Source organism: Mustela nivalis (assembly GCF_964662115.1).
Source record: "Mustela nivalis genome assembly, chromosome: 16".
Lineage (NCBI taxonomy): Eukaryota > Metazoa > Chordata > Mammalia > Carnivora > Mustelidae > Mustela > Mustela nivalis.
Window position 1 is genome coordinate 21719003 of NC_139035.1, and position 23578 is coordinate 21742580.

At 36.5% G+C, this 23578-nt stretch overlaps 2 protein-coding genes across 3 annotated transcripts in view; one reads left to right on the plus strand and one right to left on the minus strand.

The window, feature by feature from the left end:
* TPR (translocated promoter region, nuclear basket protein) overlaps positions 1–9439 on the minus strand; it is a 66229-nt gene extending 56790 nt beyond the window's left edge. Inside the window, exons 1-8 of one of the 2 annotated variants that reach the window (XM_082704062.1) lie at positions 9219–9439; positions 8558–8866; positions 6826–6930; positions 4361–4434; positions 2735–2831; positions 1496–1599; positions 971–1135; positions 199–291 (exon numbers count right to left, since the gene is read on the minus strand). In XM_082704062.1, coding sequence (XP_082560188.1) covers positions 199–291; positions 971–1135; positions 1496–1599; positions 2735–2831; positions 4361–4434; positions 6826–6930; positions 8558–8866; positions 9219–9288 — 1017 coding nt within the window. In that variant the 5' untranslated portion in view covers positions 9289–9439. The remainder of the gene's footprint in view (positions 1–198; positions 292–970; positions 1136–1495; positions 1600–2734; positions 2832–4360; positions 4435–6825; positions 6931–8557; positions 8867–9218) is intronic. The other variant, XM_082704063.1, reaches the window with a different exon arrangement.
* ODR4 (odr-4 GPCR localization factor homolog) overlaps positions 9416–23578 on the plus strand; it is a 37783-nt gene continuing 23620 nt past the window's right edge. Inside the window, exons 1-6 of the mRNA XM_082704071.1 lie at positions 9416–9627; positions 12078–12198; positions 14751–14888; positions 18398–18493; positions 20988–21094; positions 22963–22999. Of these exons, the coding sequence (XP_082560197.1) occupies positions 12100–12198; positions 14751–14888; positions 18398–18493; positions 20988–21094; positions 22963–22999 (477 nt within the window). The 5' untranslated portion in view covers positions 9416–9627; positions 12078–12099. The remainder of the gene's footprint in view (positions 9628–12077; positions 12199–14750; positions 14889–18397; positions 18494–20987; positions 21095–22962; positions 23000–23578) is intronic.

Consider the following 23578-nt stretch of genomic DNA (forward strand, 5'->3'; position numbering starts at 1 on the left):
AGACAGTACTTTGGATATAGCATGTGCTTGCCATTCCTGAATCTAGATATTTCAGCTTAGCTACAGCATATGAAAGTGTCCTGGCCATCTTATAGGTGCCAGAAAACAGTTCAAAACATGAAATCATTCAAAAAATTACAGCCTCATAAGTGCTTTAACATTTTTATAAAAGAGAAATTTTAAAGTGGTCATCTGCACCTCTTTCAGTTTGGTCAAGAGCTCTTCTACATGTTTTTGAAGATTCTCATTTGATGTTTTCAAGCTATTCATCTGTTCTTCCATTCTAGAAACCTAGAAATGGAAAAGTTGGGTAGAGAGAGAATGTTATATTAACTAAAATCAGATATAAAGTTTAGCTGCCAAGTGAAAGCAAAATAATGCCCTACACACAAATATGGGCTTCACATAAAACATGTATATTTAAGAAAATGAAAAATAATGGCTTATGGAACAGCACATTTGGATTTAGCTAACAAAATTTACCACCACTTCTAAATGTATCTCAATGATACATCAAAAGACCGCAGATAGTACCAAAATTCATCAAAGAATATCTTAAAGTATTTATTTAAATGCAACTGGTTCATTTCCTAGGCCAAATGTTTATGAATTATGTCTTCCAAGTTTCTAATATAATACATTTACTTCGGTACACCATGGAGTACTTTTTTTTTAAAAAGATTTTTATTTACTTATTTGAGAGAGAGAGCATGCGTGCGACAGAGAGCGAGTGAGCATGAGCTGGGGAGGGGCAGAGGGAGACAAAGAGGGACAAGCAGATTCCCCTCTAAGCAGTGCAGAGCCTGTCTTGAGGTTGGAACACCAGGACCCCAAGACCATGACCTGAGCTGAACTAAGACGCTTAACTGACTAAGCCACTAGGCACCCCTCACCATGGAATACATCTGTAATAAACTGGTACACAAATTTAAGTTTTAACCAAAATGAAAATGCAATTTTACTAACTTACCTCCTCTTTTTTGTTTTCAAGATTACATTTAAGCTCTAATATCTCATTTCCTTTTTCTCTGCCAAGAGCCAGAAGTTCATCAGTTTTAGTTTTTAACTCTGTATTCAGCCATGTATTCTGATTATGTAACAACTCCTTTTCTTGCTCCAAGCGTTTTTCTCGATACTAAAGATAACCAACATTTACAGTTAAAGACAATATACAGCTAGTTAAAAGATTTTGCCAGTAGCTAATGAACACAAGCAGAATCTTAACAGAAATAAATATTTGCATGCATTCTTAACAGAAAATGGATGGTCAGATAAGAATTATAAGGAACTCAAATATCACGTAAACAAATAGTTCAATTAATACTGTCTTAACTCTTTCCCTGTCATTAAACAAAAACAAAAACACAGCTTTTAATCACTTTACAGATCACTTGCTTATACTTAAAATTTAATTTAAGTGCATTTTAAGCAAAAATTTACTTTAGGTGAGTTTTAAGCAAAAATTGTATTTTGTGCATTTGGAATTGTTACTTGCTTTAACAGAAACATCAGAAGCTTGAAGTTCATCCAGTTTTAACTGCAGATCACCCTTTGTGGTATTGCTTTCCTTAAGTTTTTCATTTAGACGCTTAAAATCCTCTAGAAAAGTCAGAAAAGAATTTGAAAATAATGACTAATGCTCAGAGGAACCAAACATCGATGATGCATCTCTACAAATACAAGCATTTAATACAAGGTAAGCAGTTCTCCTTAATTTGCTTTTGTCATACTTAGTTACAAATTTAATTTTAGCAAATGATAAGCCAAATATGTGCACCGAACCCAACATCTAAATTATACTGGTTATTTTATTTTTAAGTGCAGTATCTTAAGCTGAACATACAAATTAACATTAATTTTCCTGATATATACCTATAGATCTATTAAAATTTCATAAATAGCCATTGTAAAGTTAAAAAGCAGTAATATATATAAACATCTACTCAAAACAGCCAGAATACTACATGCTTAATTTTTACTATATTCCTACACTGAAGTTTAAAAAAAAAAAAAAAAAATTCTTTTAATTTTATCTAACCACTAACTGATCAACATCACCAATGAATATTCTGAAGTAACTTAACTGAGGTTGGAAAAGTGTAGTTACCTAATTGAATATTACTATATAACAACATAAATAGCTGAAAATTCTATTAATAAAAATATTCAAAAATTTTATAAAAGGAACCAAAGGGAACTTGATTCCATTACACTAATAGTCAAGTTAACCTTAATATATCAACTACATCATATACTATATACTTTGTATCTATCCTACTTTTATGTATTAGTTAGTTTATATTCCTGCCTAACTCCCTCAGTCCATATTTTTAAATACAAGTTTTCCTTTCAGGTTCTTATACATATTGAATGTTTATGGACAAGTTATACCAAAAAGTGTGTCTGTGTTAGCCTCTACAACTGAACACTTAAACTGCTTCCAATTTGATATTCTAAATAACATTGTAGCAAGTATCTTAACATGTAAATCTTGGTCCAAATTACAACTTCTTAGGTATTTTTCATTTGTGTATATTCGTCTAGACACTTCTTTAAAACCTTGATAATGATATAAAGATAAATGAGTTTGAGACACAGTTGGATATTGAATTGAACTATATTCTGCGCTATGACAAACAAATATCAGCAACAGAAATGGACTGGGGATTAATTCCTAGCACTACTAGAAGAGAGAGGAGAGAGTGGAGTTAGAGGCTAAATTACTTCTTCATACCTGTTAAATATTCAAGTTCTTGAGATAGTCTCTCATTGGTTCTAACTAAGTCTCTTTTCTCAGCTTCTAATTCTTCTTTTGTCCTTGTAAACTGGCTCTATTATATAAAGGAGAATATATTTAAATTAAAAAACTGTGTTCCAGCACAGAAATGTCACTTTATTTAACATTAGCTGTAGTTTAAGAATGGTTAGTTTTCTTTCTCTTATAACTTAATACATCAAGAAATTTAAAAATTACCTGTAATCTCAACATTATTTATATTTTACATTTTTAAAAATTATTTTTCATAAGCTTATGGAAAAATTTCACATTACTATTTGTCACTTGGAAGTGTTCTCATTACTTAAACATGCCTTTGTAGAAAAGACATTAAATTTAATTTTTTGCTGCCATAAAATGCAATTTTAATGGATAGCACTGTATTTACAGGCTGAATCAAATTATTTTTCAAGAAAGAGACTGAGAAATGGAATTATTTAATTCCATTTAAGTTATTTAATATATTTTATATAAAATATATAATTATATTATTATTTAATATATTTTCTCAAACTGCTTTGCAGCGAGACAATGGCAATCAATATGCTTTGATTCATAAGTGCCAATCTCAAGCCACTCATGCCACAACTGAAGATCATTCTTAAAAAAGGACAAGAAAAACATCAACGTTAACATGGGGAGATGAAAAATAATTACCTTATTGTTTTATCTGCTTTTTCTGATCACAACTGAAGCAGAGAAACATTTCATATTGCCACTGAACATTTGTGCAGCTTCCATTTTTTTTTTAATTCCTTTGCCCATTTCCCCTTGAATGATTTCTCTTAAGACTATGAAAGCAGCCATAGTCATATTTTAATTGAAAAAATACTTTCAGTGGTTTACTTGTGTTTTAGTTTTTTTATGCAGAGAATTTTAAATTTCTATTGGATTAAGTTTACTACTTTCCCCTTATAAGTATGTTTTATACATCAAGTACCTTTAATCTCAAATCAAATACTAGTTTTTGTTTTTGTTTTTCCAAACACAAATTTCTAAAAAGCAATGGCAAGAGTCTGAAGTTCTATTTAGAGAATCACTGGTATGATCACTCCATTAAACCAATGGGTGAACAATCCTTGTGATCACATGCAGTATGTTACCACTACTCTGAGGAAATGATTTCCAATATGGATTTATCCATATTCCCAAATGAATCACAATAACTGAAATAATGCCTGAGCAACATTAAGTATTAAATACAACATAAGTATTAAATTAAATAAACAACATTATTAAATTAAATATCTAAAAGAAAGGAACGGTAACAGGTAGGTAAGTGGGTGAGTGGAGGACAAATAAATCTATGAATATCTCTCCCACTTACAGTTCTGTGGCACTTCACTTACAATGTGAATTTGTAAAAAAATCACCACCTTAATAGCTATAGTGTTTAAACAAATTTTTTTTTTATAGTAAGCACCAACATATTCTGATGAGTAAAAGAAATACCTAATCAATAAACATATAAAGGTCCAATTAAGGAATTTATATATATGCATTTCGGGTAGTAGTTTCTCCTAATAGAACATGTTTCACCATATCATGTTTATAGTTAGCTTTATTCATAGAAATAACTTTTACCTGAATGGCAATATTGCGATCCTGAGCAACTTCGAGTTCTTTATTTTTCTCAGTTAGTGCCTTCAGTTGATTGTCTGGATAAAAGGAATTTTATGAATATATACACAGAAACTTACAAACTACAATGAGAGTTTTCATCCAACTGCCACCCATATACATGTTTTAAAATGAAGAAACTGAGTCTCAGAAAGGCTGAGTTATAGAACACAGTATCACAGTATTTCAAATTCATGACTATGCCAAATTTAATCCTAAACCAAAATTTGTATATTTTTAAAAAAGATTTTATTTATTTGAGAGAAAGAGAGCACGCGTGCAGAAGCAGTGGGAGCAGCAGAAGGGGAGGGAGAAGCAGGCTCCCTGATGAGCAGGGAGGTTAATGCAGGGCTCAATTCAGGACCCTGGGATCATGGCCTGACCTGAAGGCAGACACTAACCAACTGAGCCACCCAGGTGCCCCTCTTATTTATTTATTTTTAGCATCATGTCCAGTGTGGACCTCAAAACAGGGATCAAACTCAAGACCCTGAGATCTAGACCTGAGCTGAATCCAACAGTCAGATGCCCAACCGACTGAGCCACCTAGGTGCCCCAAGACCAGATTTTTAAAAAAGCTATTCCTGTGTCCAAAATCATATTTGTGATGATTCAAACCAACATTTATAGGAAAAAACATATACAATTAGCACTTCAATAATTTTTCAATGATTCCTCTAAGTCAATCATAACAATGAATAATATTTGCAAATCAGAAGAGTAAAGACAAAACCAAGATCAACAGACTAAATTTGAACTATATAAAATGTATACAAAGTAAATAACAACAACGGATCATTGTGATTCAGCTTGTTTATCGCTCTAAAAAGAGCCTTCAAAGTGGAGGAAAAGAAATTATGCTTGAAACTGAACTACCTCCCCTTGACAGTTTCTTTTCTAAATGCATGCAGATAACTAGGAAAAATAGACTTTCTGAAACACACCTATGTTATGTTCTGGCAATTTAATAAGTAAATACGTTATTACTATTTCCAATCTTTAGTTCTATTTAAATAACTGGATTATAGGGGAAAACCCTGCTAAATTAGTCTGAATTTTCTATTCTGCATTAATATTATATACTGTTTTCCAAACTTATAGATCTGGGATGATAAACTGAAAAAACACGAACATAACTGTATACCCTAGAAAGTCATACTTTAGATATGTGTCTAGGTTTATCCTTATCTTCTCCTCCTCTTCCTTCTTCTCCTTATCCTTCTTCTCCTCCTCCTCCCTCTTCCATACTGCATAAAAGAAGCTTTAATCATGGTAATTTTTCTGAAATTCTTTAGCACCTCAGCTCTACAGACCTAGTTATTATGCCAAGGCAGAACTATATACAGATATTGAACCAGATCTAGCTACTTGATAAATTACTTGTGCCCTCATTACCTATGTATATATATCATTATACATATATTTTAAAAATTAAGCGTTTCAAAATTAGCTGGAAAAAAATTATGACCTAAATAGTTGATGAGCACAGACCTGGTTAAGAAAAAAGGCTGAAATATTAACTATTCTTTTATTAGTTTCCTGTGTTCCCGATCAAATTAAAAATCCTGCTATATCTAATAACAAATATTATGCCCCCACTCCATAAAGATCTTTTCTGACATTTGCTTTCTCCCATCATAAGCAAAGCAATAATACACATCATTTTCCTGAGAAATGCCAGGACCTTTAAATGAGATCTTGTGTATCTTCTAGAACTTAATGATATAAGAAACTTATTAAAAAGGAAATTACACAGGGCACCTGAGCAGAACAGGCTGTTAAGCATGTGACTCTTGTTTTCAGCTCAGGTCATGATCTCAGGGGGGTGATACTGAGCCTCATGCCTCATTTTTGCTAACAATTCTCTCCCCTACCCCTTGTACTTTCTCTAAAAATAAATCTTAAGAAAAAAAAAAAGGAAAAAAAAAAAGGAAATTACTCATCTTTCCCAAGAAACAGGTTTTAAAGAGGAAACACCCTGGAATTCATAAATACTTATTTCTAACATAATAATGAAATTAATAGGCTTTAATCTTCAACAAATTAAAAATAATTCTCTCCTTAATTACATTTTCAGTTGCATAATGCATTATGACTTTTAAAAACGCTTTCAAACAACTCTCATTTTATCTGTACAGTTATGTAAGCAGATGGACAGGTGGTTCTAGTCATTTTGTATGTCATGATTTACATATGACAAGAGCTTTTATAGCAGTCAAAATTAGAACCGAGGTCTCCTGACCATAAATTAAACCATATGTTCTTCATAAAGTTTTTACCATCAAGTGAAAACTCCAAATACCACTATAAATGAAAACAACAACAATCAGTATTTTCATAAATAGTAAATCAATGTTTCCGAAGCATAGAAAAAAGTACCTAAAGAACTCCATACTACAAAAATAAAATAAGGATGTAAAAATACTTACTGAGCTTCTCTAGGTCAAGCCTCAAGCTTTGACACTCTCGGGTTTCATTCACAAGTCTCTCCTGACTGTGGGACAGCCTCTTCTCTATCTCAAAGTACTGTTGTTCTTCAGAAGCAGAGAAAAAAATAAAATCAAACACACATGTACACACAGTCAATATGCTACTTATTTTTTAACGATGTTGATTTTAGTATTTAAGACACAGTATTTGAATTGCACTCCAAATAAGAGAATCTGAGTAAAGATAAATAAGAGCACAGAACTTCAACATTTCCAGCTGACTTGCATGAACATAACAAAAGAAAATAAGACCTACAGGGGGTTTTCAAACTTCTACGTCTGTTCCACAAGACTGAAATTCTTCAAGGTAGGCAATATGTCTTAGTACTTATCTCTGTATTTTCCCCAAGTATCAGTAGACATTTTATCATAAAGCACACACACATACAAAAAACAAACAAACAAACAAAACCCCAAAAAACCTTATTAAATGGAGGGAAAAAAAGGATTAAACACTGCTTTGTTTTAAAAGGTTCTGTTGAGGGTGGTTGGGTTATGGACATTGGGGAAGGCATGTGCTATGGTGGGTGCTGTGAAGTGTGTAAACCTGGCGATTCACAGGCCTGTGCCCCTGGGGCTAATAATACATTATATGTTCCTAAAAAATTAAAAATTAAAAAAAAAAAAAAACAACTGGGGGGGAAAAAATGGTTCTGTTGAAAGACTCAAATATCCAAAAACATAAAATAATTAACCTTATGTAAAAAATGAGTTAGCTTTACAGGGGAAGGACTGAGTGTGTCCTGTTCAGCACAGTATCAAGCACAAAGACGACAATCAATATTTATGTATAAGTTAATGAACAGACGCGTTGTATCATCAGTGTTGGGATTCAGAGAATTACTTTTTGACACCAATTCCGCTTGATAATTACATTTTTGAAGTGATAATGTATTCAGAATTTTCAATCAGTTTAGCAAAAACAGCAACATACCCCCCCATACCCCCAGGTGAACAGGACAAATAACAGTTTGTATTTCACTAACGGCAGTTCGTATGATTTTAATCTTTCTTACCGGATATTCAAGTTACTATTGTCGGTAACTTTCTTATTTGAGGGTCTACTGTAAGTACCTATCAACGGGTCTTTAAACCCCAACTTTTAGAGAAAAATCCGATGGATCAAACTCATTTACGTTCACTGTGTTTCCAATGCTGTCTTAGGCACCTACTCTTTTATCCGACCATCTAGTTCGTCACCTCAACAGCGCGCAGGACTGAAAAACAGAACTAAGTGCGCGAAGCAGTCCATTAGACAAACAACTCTGAAGGCAGGTGTGCAGAAAAGCGAGCGGAAATTACCCGCAAGGCAACATAAAGATAGGGTACTCCAGGTGTAGAGACAGGCGCCGCAGCCTCTCGCTAGCCCGGAGTAAACCCACCCAGATCTTCACAATTTCTACGTGCCGAACCCTAAGGGTCCCTCAGTAAGACCACAGTAATTACGAAGAAAACGGAACGAAGTGTAAATTCCGTTTAAAACAAACAAAAAGGCGCCTTCTTCTCAAACTGTGAGAGGAGGTAAAAGAAGGCCTCGGGGCGATCTAAGGCGCCGGGGAAGTGATGCCACCGGGGAAGTCGTAGGCAGAGAGCCAGCTCGCAAGGGGAGAAGACCAGCCACAGCTAAGGAGTCGGGCCCAGCATCAAGAGCGGGAAGACTGTCGCCACTTACCACTCTCCACCTTAAATTTCTCATGCCGCCCCTTCAGGCCATCGATCTCGGATTGCTGGTCCGCGAGGAACTTCTCCAGTTTGTTCTGGACGGACTTAGGCAGCTTGTTCAGCTCTGTGCGCTCCAGGACTTGCTGCAACACAGCCGCCATGTCGATCGGGCCGGAGGCCGCGGGGCCAGCAGCCTGCGCAGCAGAAACCGACAAGAAAGGCGAAGACCAAGAGGACCCAGAAGCCTGGGCGGCCGCCTCGGCCACCTCGCTCCGTGGCTCGCGTGCGCCTGCCCGCCGGAGGCTCCCGCGGCGGGACCCTGGGAAATCGAGTCCAGCCTTAGCGCCGGCACCAAACGCGCCCGCGCCCGAAATGCGCGCGCACCCGCCGGAAGCGGGGCACCCTGGGAAACCGAGTTCAGCCGCGGCCTCTGACCCAGTCTGATTTCCGGTTCCCCAGTCCACCCGCCTCAATCCGCGCGGGCCTGCGGGAAACGTAGTGTTTTTCTCAACCCCTTCCGTGAGCCTGATTGCGCACCGCCCATTCAGCTCCCTTTTTTTCTCCCCGCCCCCCACGGTCTCCTCCCCCGGCAGCATAACCACTATCCGCGAGGTGGCGCCACAGAGTACTCGTCAACTAACGTCCCTCCCGGAAAAGCAAGGCGGCCTTACCGTCTAGGCTCCGGGATGCCATGGGTCGTCCTCTTTGACGGCTTCTAGACACTGAACCACTAGAGGGCATCGGTCCGGGAGGGACTGGACCGCAGTCGCCGGGCTACCGCCACGCTCTCAATGGCGCCCGGAAGGGGGCGGGGTGGCGACCGCAGTCGCTTTGGCTGAGGTACTGCGATGAAGGAAGGGGGGACTGCGTGCGTCATCAGACGGCGCCACCCGACTCCAGAGACCCTGGGTTTCAAGTGGGAAGTGAGGTGTGGGAAGTTTGTCGCTTTCTGATGAATTCATTGGCCGTGGAATTTGGACCCGAGGGGAATCTGGCTTGTACTTGCCCCTTAAGTCCCCTTCTGAGAAGGACTGACAGTTTGACAGATTTGTCTGTCACACGGGCACATTCTGAGCGCAGGTGAGTCAGCCTTCGGGTTTAAGAAGTGTCTGTGAGGGTTGAGTGTGTGCGCTCGGGCTCAGGAGGAAGAAAAGGAACCGAGTGTAGGAAACGTAGGGGCAGAGCCTCGGGTACCACATTCAAGCCCAGTTATGACAGAACTTACTTTAAGACGGCGGACTTAGATGCCTTTGGTATGTGGCGGGGCGGGTGACAGCGAACCAACAGGAATTGACGGATCCTGGTTAATTTTTCAGGGGGAGGATTTAAAGTAATGCAGGAGGGCTTTCTAGCCTTTGTTTTTATGTTTTAAGGTAATACTGTAGAAAGGGCTACCATATGCTTCTATTTTCAAGATGGAATAACCGTTATAACAAAAGTTTTAAAACACATTCTTAAAAACCGCTTATCACCTTGCCTCCGTCATGGAACTGCTTGTGTCCAGATCGGGATTCTGTGACTTCTATGCTGAATCTGTAGATTATGTCATGTTTAATTACTCTTCCGAAAGAATTCTTAACTTCTTCAGTGAAAATAAAGCAATTCATTCCCCCTCCCCCCACTCAGTTCCCACAGTAGCAGCCCTTTTGTGATTATTATTAAGGACAAGTTGATCCCCCCCCCCCAAATATTTTATATACGCACTTTAATTAGGGTTGCTGGTATGCGTAGTATTGCATTATGCCCTTGGCTCACGATTAGTGATCTGCTATTTGGAAAATGCAGATATCCTCTACTGGGAATCAACAGTCCTAAACCTGGATAGATTTTCAGACTTGCCTGATTCAGAATCTTTATTTTGTAGACTAGAAAACCAGAGGACAAAGAGATTGAATTGTCTCAAGTCGCAATGCTTGGACAACTTGCACACCTTATGCTGTCACACAATGCTTTAGGATAAATTGAACTGTTTTAGGCAAGATCTGTGTTTTTAGTAGTGTCCTTTGTAAAGTATCGTTGGCTATATTTTAAAGTTTTGAAGAAGCATTAAAGTAGTATGATTACTGGGTGACGCCTTGGAAAAATAAGATTGGGAAGTTACATATAACTTTGGAGTCACTGTCACTGCTTTTTCTCTCAAAAATTATTAAGGCAGAAGGAAAAGGAGTGGAATAGCGTGACGGAGAAGAGGGAAGTTTAATATGTTAAGGCACTATTAAAAGTGGAAAACTTTTAAATTTATAGCAGCATTAATGATTTAGATAGGCAGTTGTAGACTTAGTCTAAAAATAACTCTTGTGCAAACCAAATTTACTTGCAGTTGTTGGAAAAGAGCTGGGAAGAAATTGAATGCACTTTGAGACAAAACTGAACATGCTCTTTGAAAAAACAACATCCAGTAGGCAATTTCAGACTGGAACCAGTTCTCTGGGCTTTACTTTTAGAGTAATGCAAAATCATTGTGATTGGAGGTTTACTTAACTGGTGGCAGATACACCACCCTACCTCATCTGCAATTGCCTTGACTTTGTTGTACTAAATAAGACTGAAACTTTTTGCACAATTGAAATGACTATTTTTTCTATTCAAAATGCTGCAACTGCTGTTTACAAACTGGAGAGAGAGAACAAGCATAGGAGTGCAGAACAGGACCACCCTTTGTAAAGGTTTAACTGAGAGACTGGGTATGATTCCTCAGCATGAACATAGCATTTAAAGGCATGGATTCTAGGGTGAGACTGCCTGAGTTTATAAAATCCCACCTGAGTTTAAGTCCCACCTTTGCCATTTACCAGCTTTGTTGCTTAGCAAGTTACATTGCTTTTCTTCCTTTTGGTTTTTCATCTATAAAACAGGATTTATAATAATAGTACCTACCTCCTAGAGTTTTTGTGAACATTACAGACGTTACCATATATAAAGTACTTAGAAAAAACTCTGTAAATGTTCATTATTATTGCACTGCTGCTTATCGAATTCCATAATTCTAATTATGCTGTGAGTTACTCAAGGCCATAGGTCAAGTATTATTCATCTTTGTGCCATCCCACTTGCCACAATTTCTAGTACACAGTAATTCTTCATAGTATGCGTATTGAGTCTCAATGATTTTGGTCTCTCCCTGCTAAGAGCAGTTCAGAAATTGTCCTCTTTCCTGTTTTAGAAATGATTACAATAAGGCTCAGGAATAGACTATCAAAAATGATACAACTAAGGAGTAGTAAATAAATTAGCTGTGTTGACTAGTAGGTTAGCATTCTCTCCCTTTATCTTAGATAATGGAAGTGAGTTTTATCTTTTATGGCAACTCTAGTTGATCGGTAGTCATTCCAGGCAGCACTGTGTCGAGAATTCTGAAGCTACATTTGAACTTTGCAGGAAAGAATACCCTACCTAACAAGCAATCTCTGCAAGGCATGGGATAGTAATCAGGATGGTACTACTTCTGTTGCTATATAACCCCCATGACAAAAACATTGCAAATTATATTTTTACCTAAAAATGGCATGTATCTTTTTCTTGTAATTTAGGAGATTGAATTAGTTCCCGATAATGGGAAGAACCTACATTGTAGAAGAGACTGTTGGCCAGTATCTTTCAAACATAAATCTTCAAGGAAAGGCTTTTGTCTCAGGTCTTTTAATTGGACAGGTATGTATCTTTTAGTGCATTTATTGATAAAAATGTGCTATTTAACCATAAGCTCAAGGTTAGGGAATGGAGGAATGGAATGTAGAAGAACTTAAAATGGTCTTTGAGGAAAAATGTGGAGAAGCAGGACAAACCAAGCCCAGGTTTGCTTAAGTCAGAACACATTTCCTTTTGACAATGTAAACATAACTTATAATGTAGAAACTCCAAAATTAGAATTTCACTGGTCAAATTATGCATATTTTATTGTCTTTCCAAGGGTTTTGTACTTTCTTCTAATCTTTATTGATTCCTGGTTGTCTAATTTTTTCAAAAGTAGTTTTTGACAACTTTATTCCCATTGTTTTATCTCATTCTTGTGGCAATTTAGTGGTCATGTCTTTTGTTACATGCTATGGTAATCACTGATCTTACTGAATTTTTTTTTAATGTTGATTCAGTGGAGAGAGGACAAGGGAATAGAAATTTGCAAATAAAACAAATGTGATTTCCTTTTTGGAATTAATCCTTAAAAATCAGTACAAAATGGAACAGAGATTTGGGCAGTTACTTTAAAAAGCATAAGCACCTGCTGATTTATTATAATTGAAGACAAATGTAATCAGCAGGGAGGATAGGTTAGCAGTAGAAAGCCATAAAAAAAGGAGAGTCATGGACAAACTGGCTATGCCACCCAAACACTATTTAGGGAAGAGTACACTGTGGCCCAAGGATTTGATTTTGATACCTAGTAGCAAAAATAGTTTTATTGTCACAATTTTCTTTCTGGATATTTATCATAATGCCTTACAACCTTCAAATTGTGTAATTAGCTTCTCTTGTTCCGATTCTACCCAGATTTTGAAGCTACTTCTCCTATAATTTGAAGCCACATGTTATCTGCTTATAAAGAATGTACTATCCAGAAGAGTCATGTGTATACCCTTCATGGTATTCTTGTTTTCAGCATCATTCTGAATGAGCTTAGTTAATGTCATTCTAGCCCTGAGAGACCAGGTCATTCTCAGGGTTTTCACAAATGTGATTTCTTAACTTGTAAGACTAACTGTATACCCTGTCCTGTTCACCCAGGTAACACTACACTATGAGACCTCTCCTTAGACAGCCAAACTACCCCTCTTGGTAATAATCTGAACTACTTTTTTTTAAAAAGATTTAATTTATTTATTAGAGAGAGAGACAGAGCATAAGTAGGGGGAGGGGCAGAGGGAAAGGGAGAAGCAGACACCCCACTGAGGAAGTAGCCCAACACTGGCCTTGATCCCAGGATCCCTGAGATCATAACCTGAGCCAAAGGCAGCCGCCCAACTGACTGAGCCATGTAGGCTCCCTGAACTACTTTTTTATTGAGGTTACTTGCATCCAATATGGGGTTCTTTTTGTTAGCAACTTTTTTTATTTAAGGTTTTATATTTACCTTTATTTGAAAAAATTTAAGGGAATAAGAGTCTCAGAGAAAGGCATCTTCAGTAAAGATAAAAGATCAGAGAGAAATACCCTCTTCCAAACTTGTCTTACTTACATAGGCTGTTTCTGGAAATTGGCAAAACTACCATCATATAAACAAGTCTCCCACAATTTACGGTTTTCCTTCCATGATTTCCTTATTCTGCCTTTTCATCCCTTCCAGTACGTTCCTTCTTCTTTATTCCAGGGTTCATCACTTTTTTCTTCTTTTCCTCAAGCTTGCCTGTTTCCTGCTCTCTGGGTCTTTTTCTTTTTCTTTTTAAAGTCATGCTTGCTTAATCAGCACCTGCCTTTTCTTGTGTGCATTTGAATGTAACTTTCTGGAAATAACTTTTGTAGAAATAATTTCTCCTCCTTTATTTTCTATTCCAGGGTGACACTCACAGTGGCAATTTCAGGTCATGTATGAGAATGACCCCACAATAACTGGTTTTATCTGTCTTATTTTTACTTTTTCTTTACAGCAAACTCTCACTGTAGTGAGACTGAGCCATTAAAAGTTCCCTGAATTTATCTTCAGATATTCCACCTTTGGTTACCATTTAAGTGCTATTAAAACTGAGGAACATTAATCTGATATCACTTCAATTATATATCCCCCATCCCCATTGCTTTTCTGTGGACACACATATACAAGTTCCCTACTACCATTGTTTCAATGGAAGTAAGAAACACAAGGTCTATTGTTGCTTTATTTTACTGAGGTTTTATATGTGCTGAACGATTCAATCTGTTCAGATTATCTAGAAAATAAATATAACTAAAAAAAAATTGATCAAAATTGATCAAAAAAATTGATCAAATTTATTTTAGTTACAGTACAGTACATTGACTTATCCAGTAAGCTATTTATAAGGACCATTATATGATTCATATTGAAGATACCCAAACAAATATGGAGGTGATATTAAGTATATAAATAAATGATGTGTGAGGAAAACGATTTGGTTTCCTTATAGATTCCATTATAATAAAAGTATTAATAATATAAGCTGCTATGAATATTACTGTTTTTGCATGTCACAAGAACTTTATATTCTTCAATGAGATGTCACTCTAATAAGCTTTTCTAATTTGTTTTTAAGTGTTCTTCACAAAAGGATTATATCATTCTTGCCACTAGAACGCCACCCAAAGAGGAACAAAATGAGAACCTCAAACATCAACAAAAAGCTAAGTTGGATAACTTGGATGAAGAATGGGCCACAGAACATGCCAACCAGGTTGCCATATTTGTCTTTTCATATAGTTAAGTTGTGCTTATTGACCAACAGAACAAAAGCACTTCATCCTCAGGTTACTAGATTAGGACCTCAGAATACTCATTTTAAATTTTCAAAACTTATGTAGTATATCAGTGATAGAAGAATTTTTCTGTTCTGTTCTGTTTTGTCCATGGTTATATTTTTCATTTGCTGACTACTTGTGTCTAATTTTAAAAAGCATTTTTTTACTTGAGGTTAAATAACCCACTCAAGATTACATAATAAGTGATGGAACTGGGATTTGAACCCAGGCAGTCTGATTTGAAAGCCTTTGATTTTATATGCTATGCTTTTCGATTGTTAACCTTTATGCTTTTTAATGTTTAAAAACCTTTATGTTTTTTAATCTCTTTTTGTTATTGGTCCTTTAGCTTATTTCCAAGTGTTCTTTAAAATAATACTTGTTATTGATGATTAAGTTGCTGGTCAGGTTGTTTCAAATACTTAATATAGGTACTGAGAGAATAAAATGATGGTTTGGTTATGTTCTTTTTAATGTCCTTAGAATGTATGTTGTAACCAAAATGAAAGACATTACCACAAGAGAAATGGGGAAAAAAGTAGGAAAGTGCTATAAGAATATAGGATGCTGAATAATGAAATACCTGCCAATGGCTGGAATCAAAAGGCTTCACAGAAGTTTCTGAACATGTAAGGTGAATAGGACTGTCAGTAGAAATCAGAGAACACATTGAACACGCGAAGGACAGTATGAATAAATGACCCAAAGTTATGAAAGTTAAGGGAAGGAGTTGGGGCAGAGCAAGCAATTGGGTATAATTGAAATACAGGTATGTAAAAGAATGTATTTAGACAGAAGGCTGGAAGGGGCCAGTTTATAGATGGTTTTAGAGTGCCATCCAAAGAAGTGAGGAATTTCTTTGATAGATAGTAGCTCTGTGGTAGGCTCTCAGAGCTCCCTATCTTGAGAAGCAATTAATATGATTGATCAGTAATTGAGAAAGTAATTTCAATATCTTGATATAGTGTAAATGTAAGGTAGAGAGACTGAACATCATTTACTGTAATAGTTCAAAAAAAGATGATGTGAGCCCATACTAAGTTTCACGAGGATAGGTCATATCTGTTTTGTTTATGACTATATCCTTAGTGCCACGCATACTATTTCCATGGTTTACATGAACTCCAAAATTGAATAAATGAATGCATGAATTAACTAATGCAGTGAGCTAAAATTTCATTGCCAAAACACTGTAGTCACAGAGCTAGTAGTAAGATGATTTAGGGACCAAGTAGACTGGGAGTGAGGAGTATTTGAGAAAGTAGCTAAAGATGACAGAGTTTTCTAACCTGGATGTCTAGGAAGATGGTATTGGCCTTCTCATAGGAGGAAACAGATTTGGGAGTAGGTAAGAGGGAATGCTGAGTAAATACACTTAAAAGTAGTCATTGAATAGATTATGTCAATTAATAGGATATGTGAGAGTATGGTGAAAGTAATCATTTCCATCTCCCATCAACTTTAAATTTTTCAGAGAGGCACATGTTTATCTGTAGGTGTGTATGTGTTTGTGATGGGGGTTGGTGTGTAGTAAAACAATCTAAGAAATTTTTAATATCACCTTCTCATGAAAATATTAAATATTTTAAACTTAAATTCCCAATGGTTTCTAAATAATTTTGACCTGGTTTTTTGTTTCTCATAAAATTACATACTTATACAAATGTATATAGCATATATACACACATATGTATAGAGAGATGTAAGTCATATCTGTATGCATACAAAGAAAGGTTGACTTTTTTGCCTCTAGAAAGAAATGGCTACTTTTATGTGTTGGTGATTTTGAAAATATGCATATTTCCATGCTAAATATGGAAACTTTGTTCTTTATTTGTATGTCAAGCTTTGCTTTATATGTGCTACTATAATGAATAGAATTAATGAAATCAAAGGGAAATACAAGGAGACACAATTAAATATATTCAGGTATAGACTATGGTATCTAAGAAGATTTAACTTTCTGATCAGTTTTGTGTGTGTTTATGCTATGTGTGCACACAAAAAGCACTTTATCTCTGAGTTTAGATGGTGGAAAGAGGTTAATGTGTTATTAGGAACTAGCCACAGTCACTTGAAGAGAAATAACATATTATGGAGGACTAATTGGTAATATGGGTCAAAAACCTTAAGAATAGGCATAACTTCATGCCTCCATCAGAAAGGATGAATACCCAACTTTTGTAGCAACATGGATGGGACTGGAAGAGATTACGCTGAGTGAAATAAGTCAAGCAGAGAGAGTCAGTTATCATATGGTTTCACTTATTTGTGGAGCATAAGCATGGAGGACAAGGGGAGATGGAGAGGAGAAAGGAGTTGGGGGAAATTGGAAGGGGAGGTGAATCATGAGAGACTATGGACTCTGAAAAACAATCTGAGGGATTTGAAGTGGCAGGGGTGGTGGGAGGTTGGGGTACCAGGTGGTGGGTACTACAGAGCACGGATTGCATGGAGTACTGGTTGTGGTGAAAAAATAATGAATACTGTTGTGCTGAAAATAAATTTAAAAAAAGAGAGAGAAAAAAAAAAGAATAGATATAACTTCATAAACTAGTAATCCACTTCAAGGAATTGATTCTAACCAAATAATCCCATGAACATAGAAAGTCTTGCTAGCATTTTTACAATATTATTTTAAAGAAAAATTGGAAATAACATTTATACCCAATATAATAAATAGATGTAAAAAATTGAAGTAAATGTAAAAAATAGGAAAGAATGGATATTCAGGTCAGAGTCCCTCTCTTTAAATCCCAGGCTTCCCTTAAAGAACTTCCAGACCATCGCACACAAGTAATGATAAGTTCCATGGGAAAACTACACCAAAGCCTTGTGGGAGTTGGGAGATCAAAGTATCAGGGAAGGCAGCTTCCTCAAGCTGACTTTCATTGAAGTATTCAGTAGAATTCAGACACATAGAAGGTAAGGGAAAGTTAGTGTAGGCTGAGGGAGTAGTCTGAAAGAAGGTATAGAGTTAGCCAGATATGTGTATGGTATTTCAGGGAAAATAATGCCAAGTGAGGCCCTGCATATCAGATTAGCTGGATTTTAGAGAGTCTGAAATACCAGTAGCAGATAAAATTATATATTATTTAGGTGACAGTAGAAGCCATTAAAAAAATTTTAGAAGATATTTCAATCTGTGATCTCATGAGAAAGGATTAAAAGGTGTCACTATTAATGGTATTAAATGGCTTTAGTTAAAAAGGCAAAAAATTAAGGATACTCTAGGAAGATTGTTTATAATAATGATGCCTCATTCCTCAAATTATCAACCATTTCTCAAGACTTTAACCCATTTTTCAAAGCTCCCACCTCAATGCTGTGCATATAGTTGGGACCCAGTGAGTGTTTGCTGATTTAATATTTAGCTTATCAAACAAAAAAGATCACATATAATGACAAATGCTTATTTTAACTGATACTATATTTCTATTTTTAGGTGTCCAGAATGCTACCAGGAGGACTTTTAGTTCTTGGAGTCTTTATCATTACAACTTTAGAAATGGGAAATGATTTTCAGAATGCCCTGCGTAGAGTAAGTCTGAAATATTCTATTTTTAATCAAAACTATATATTTTTAAACAGCTGTAAGTTTAAAGATAATTTTTTACTATTACAGGACAAATTATAGTGGTTTAACAGTTTTTCTTGTACCATAGCAGTATTCTGCTAGAGCTTCCTTCTAGTTCCATGTGATTGCTGTAATGTGAAATTGACAGATTTTGTGATGCTATACCTGTTCCATTTTCTCACAATTCTGAGAGTAAAACATTATCAGATACTTATTCTGTATTCCTGGGCAGAGTATTTATCATTAGTCACCTCTTTTTTTTATTCCCATATCAGAAAATTGGGTAACATAGTTCTATAAATAAATATGAAGGTCTACAAGCTGTTTCCCCTTAAGTCCAAATCTAAAGCAAACTTTGTGCAGGCAGCTTTCATCTCTTTTAGTACTCAGGATCCAAAGGAGCCTTCTAAAAGTTGTTTCCCACCCTGAGAGAGGGGGGACCCTATAATCTTGAGAAGCGTAAAACCCCATAGAATCTCCAAAAAACATTTTCTCGTGTGCAGCCAATAAGAATCACAGTTTCTACAGATTCTTCCAGTTTTATAACCTTTCCTGTCAAATGTCCCTCATTAAATCTTTGTAATTTGTACCTGAGGGAGAAAGGGAAGAAAATGGAAATATTCCTGTCTCTGGCAAGTTACTCAAATTTCTGATGTTTTTTCCATTTTAAATAAACATATCTTTGACAGTTGTTCATCTTCTTTGACATTTTGAAATATCATCTAAATGTATGTGTTTTTAATCGCAGTGGTTGTGCATCCTGTTGTGTTTGGCACTGGATTGAATCGGGTGAACGTAGCCTCAGTGCTAGAGAGATACAGTTGGTCCTCTTTTCCTTTTCCTTTTGTATCATTTTTGTTCCTAACAAGCAAGCAAGATTTTAGAAATGCTGTATTTCTAGACCTATGATGGTATTTATTTTTAAAAATTGTATTTATTTATTTTTTTAAAAGATTTTATTTATTTATTTGACAGATCACAAGTGGGCATAGAAGCAGGCAGAGAGAGAGGGGGAAGCAGGCTCCCTGCTGAGCAGAGAGCCCGATGTGGGGCTTTATCCCAGGACCCTGGGATCATGACCTGAGCCGAAGGCAGAGGCTTTAACCCACTTAGACACCCAGGCACCCCTATTTATTTTTTAAATTTCTTTTCAGTGTTCCAGAATTCATTGTTTATGCACCACACCCAGTGCTCCATGCAATTCATGCCCTCCATAATACCTACCACTAGGCTCACCCAACCTCCCACCCACTACCCCTCCAAAACCCTCAGATTGTTTTTCAGAGTCCACAGTCTCTCATGGTTTGTCTCCCCCTCCAATTTCCCCCAACTCCCTTCCCCTCCATCTCCCCATGTCCTCCGTGTTATTCCTTATGCTCCACAAATAAGCAAAAGCACATGATAATTGACTCTCTCTGCTTGGCTTATATGCTAAGAAATGCTAAAGACATTATTGAGTGTCTGTTTTCTGACTTTATTTCTGCTGCCTATAGTGAGGAACTTTGTAAGAAGTAACCTTATAAAACTAGTGTCTCTCATAAGGTCATTGTTGAGAACTTTGTTATATTACCTACTATCACCTTTGAAGAAATTTCTTTTGATATCATTACCAAGAAAGTTGTGCCTCTTTTCATCAGTTGTGTTCAGTTTATGGACCATATGAATTAGGTAACAGATTAGACTTGTCCCTGTGTACATTATGATTAAGAAGTTTAGAGTCAAATTTATGACCCCTCTACTCATATGAAATATATGTTTCTATAATTCTTACTTGTGGCATAAATGTATGTCGCTATTTCTGATTTACTTTGCGTTTGCTGATACTGTATTTTATATGTACTTACATAGTGCCTTACATCTTTTGTGGTAGTTCATAAGAAATCCCAAATGGGTGACATGCTTCATTTTTGTATATGAAAAATCACTTGTCGGGTGCTTGGGTGGCTCAGTGGGTTAAGCGGCTGCCTTCAGCTCAGGTCATGATCCCAGGGTCCTGGGATCAAGTCCCGCATCGGGCTCTCTGCTCAGCAGGAAGCCTGCTTCCCTCTCTCTCTCTCTGCCTGCCTCTCCATCTACTTGTGATTTCTTTCTGTCAAATAAATAAATAAAATCTTTAAAAAAAAATCACTTGTCATTTCTCATTCTAATTAAAAGTCTTTATTCTATACTTCTAAACTTAAATGCTAATTATCCCAAATTAATTCCTCATGTCAGTCGATAAATGACAGTGATTTATATTTTTATAATTGGAACCCAAATTTTATAGATTCCTAAAAGTGGAATCCAAAAGGTTAATAATCAGTTTCACTCTTTGTTTTGAAGAAAACAAAATTTAATGATAGAATCATGGAATCTTAAAGCTCATTGGGAGCTTAGAGTCATAATAATGGTCTTTTTCTGCACTTACTTTTGTTCTCTTATTTTGCATTAAGTTGATGTGTGTTTTGTTCCCTTTCAGCTAGTATTTGCTATGGAAAAATCTATGAATAAAAGGAGATTATGGAATTTCACAGAAGAGGAAATCTCGGAACGAGTGACACTTCACATTTGTTCTTCCACAAAAAAGTATCTTTTATTTAGGAGTTTATATTTTAAAGTATATGATATCAAAGTAATATTCTTCAAGTTTTTTTCCCAAAACATTAATTTATATCATTTTTTTAAAACTTTTTAAAAAAAGATTTTATTAATTTATTTGACAGACAGAGATCATAAGTAGGCAGAGAGGGAGGCAGAGAGAGAGGAAGGGAAGCAGACTCCCTGCTGAGCAGAGAGCCTGATGCGAGGCTTGATCCCAGGACCCTGAGATCATGACCTGAGCGGAAGGCAGAGGCTTTATCCCATTGAGCCACCCAGATGCTCCAATTAATATTGTATTTTTAAAACAGGTGTATTTTGGAAGTTTTTTCTGTAAATAATACATAATCAGGACTGCCAACAATAGTGAGAATAACAATGGCTTTATTTATTTATCTTTTTTAAAAGATAGATTTATTTATTTATTTGACAGCGATAAGTAGGCAGAGAGGCAGGCGGGTGGGGGTGGAGGAGGCTGGCTCCCTGCTGAGCAGAGAGCCCGATGCAGGGCCTGATCCCAGGACCCTGAGATCATGATCTGAGCCAAAGGCAGAGGCTTATCCCACTGAGCCACCCAGGCGCCCCGTAACAATGGCTTTAATCATGTTTTAGGATTGTTACAGAGTTTGAGAAAGGTGGCAAGGAATGGGCTTCTGAGCTCTTACCAGCCAACTACCCCATTTTTTTTTTTTTTAAAGATTTTATTTATTTATTTGACAGAGAGAGATCACAAGCAGGCAGAGAGGCAGGCAGAGAGAGAGAGGAGGAAGCAGGCTCCCTGCCAAGCAGAGAGCCCGACGCGGGACTCGATCCCAGGACCCTGAGATCATGACCTGAGCCGAAGGCAGCGGCTTAACCCACTGAGCCACCCAGGCGCCCCCAACTACCCCATTTTTTAATGTTCAGTTAGGTCCTCTACAGAGAGGTCAATGCCCAACTGACAGGTTAGGCAAAATAATGACTAAAAGTAATGGGTAGTTCACCTCCAAACTGCTGGACAGTGTAGGACATCCAAGACATTTTTATGTCTTTAGCCGAGATCAAGTGATACTAAAAGCCTTTTTAGGGTTCTTTTCTCTACATCTTTTAGGGACAAGAGTACCTTCTAAGCTGGAGCAGCCACACCAGGGAAGCGAAGTGGTGCGAGGAACCAGTAAATTAGGGCTTGAAAAGACAAAATTCAAAAACTGATCATTTCTACAGAAGCTGAGCTTGTAACTCCTTTGGTATTTAAAAGTTTTATGTACACTGGGCCTTTGACCCAATGAACATTTTCAGACTTGACTGCATTCAAAACAGCACTCCTATTTGTTTGTTTTATTTATTTATTTGACAGAGAGAGCACAAGTAGGCAGAGCGGCTGGCAGAGGGAGAGGAGAAGCAGGCTGTCCGCTTAGCAGGGAGCCCGATGCAGGGCTCAATCCCAGGACTCTGGGATCGTGACCTGAGCCAAAGGCAGCTGCTTATCCGACTGAGCCACCCAGGCACCCCAGCACTCCTGTTTGTTACAGGGGATGTGTATTTGAGGAAAATTTTGCAAGTGCTTCCATTCTATTCATTGTGATTAGCAGGATTTTAAGCAATAGGGAATAGTACCACAAATTTTATAGTCAAAGCAGTTTTTGTGTACATATATATTAGTTTAAAATGTGAATATATATATGCTTATTTACACGTTATGTCTGTATTTGTGCAAACGTACATATAGATGTATATGTGTAAATATTTTAGTATATGCAGTATGATTTTATAAAAACTCTCGGATGCGTGTACTTTATTTTTAATTTTTGATGGCTTATTTTCTTTTGATTATGAAGAATTCTCTTTTTGGTTATTTTTGTCCTTAATTCATAAAGAATATTTTGTCGAACTTATGATATCCATGATCCAAAGGTAAGAAAAATTGCTTTTTAAAGATTTTTGTATTACAAAATATTTTTAAAATAAAATTCAGTTATTTAGTTTTAATAATTTTTGGTGCTTTCACTTCCTATCAATGTCCACAACCAGCTGTACTTTTTATTTTGGAGTATGATTAATTTCATTACAAGCAAGGAAAATTTTTTTTTTCATTGTTCAAATATTTTTCTTAAGCCCTCTCTACCTATTTATGCATTTAGTGTTATATCTGAGAGGCTGGTAGTAAAAGCATCTGGGCTTTTGGTAGTTACATTGCCTAGTAAGCAGGCTACCTACTAGAAGAATCCAGACTAAAATTTTGCTACGGTGTCTAAAAACAATATGAAAAACTAACTTCACAGTATTGTGTTAGCAAGGATAGGACAGAAAGGAGAACATCTGGCACCTGATAGTCACTCAGTTGATTATTTGCTCCACATAGAAGCTTCCAAATTGACACTGTTGAAGTTGCAGCTGAGAACCAGAGGACTTGTCAGAATTCTACATGAATTATCTGATTCTTTTCCCCCTAGCACTGGGGGTTGGAATTGCCAAGGCTGCCTGGAATGTATT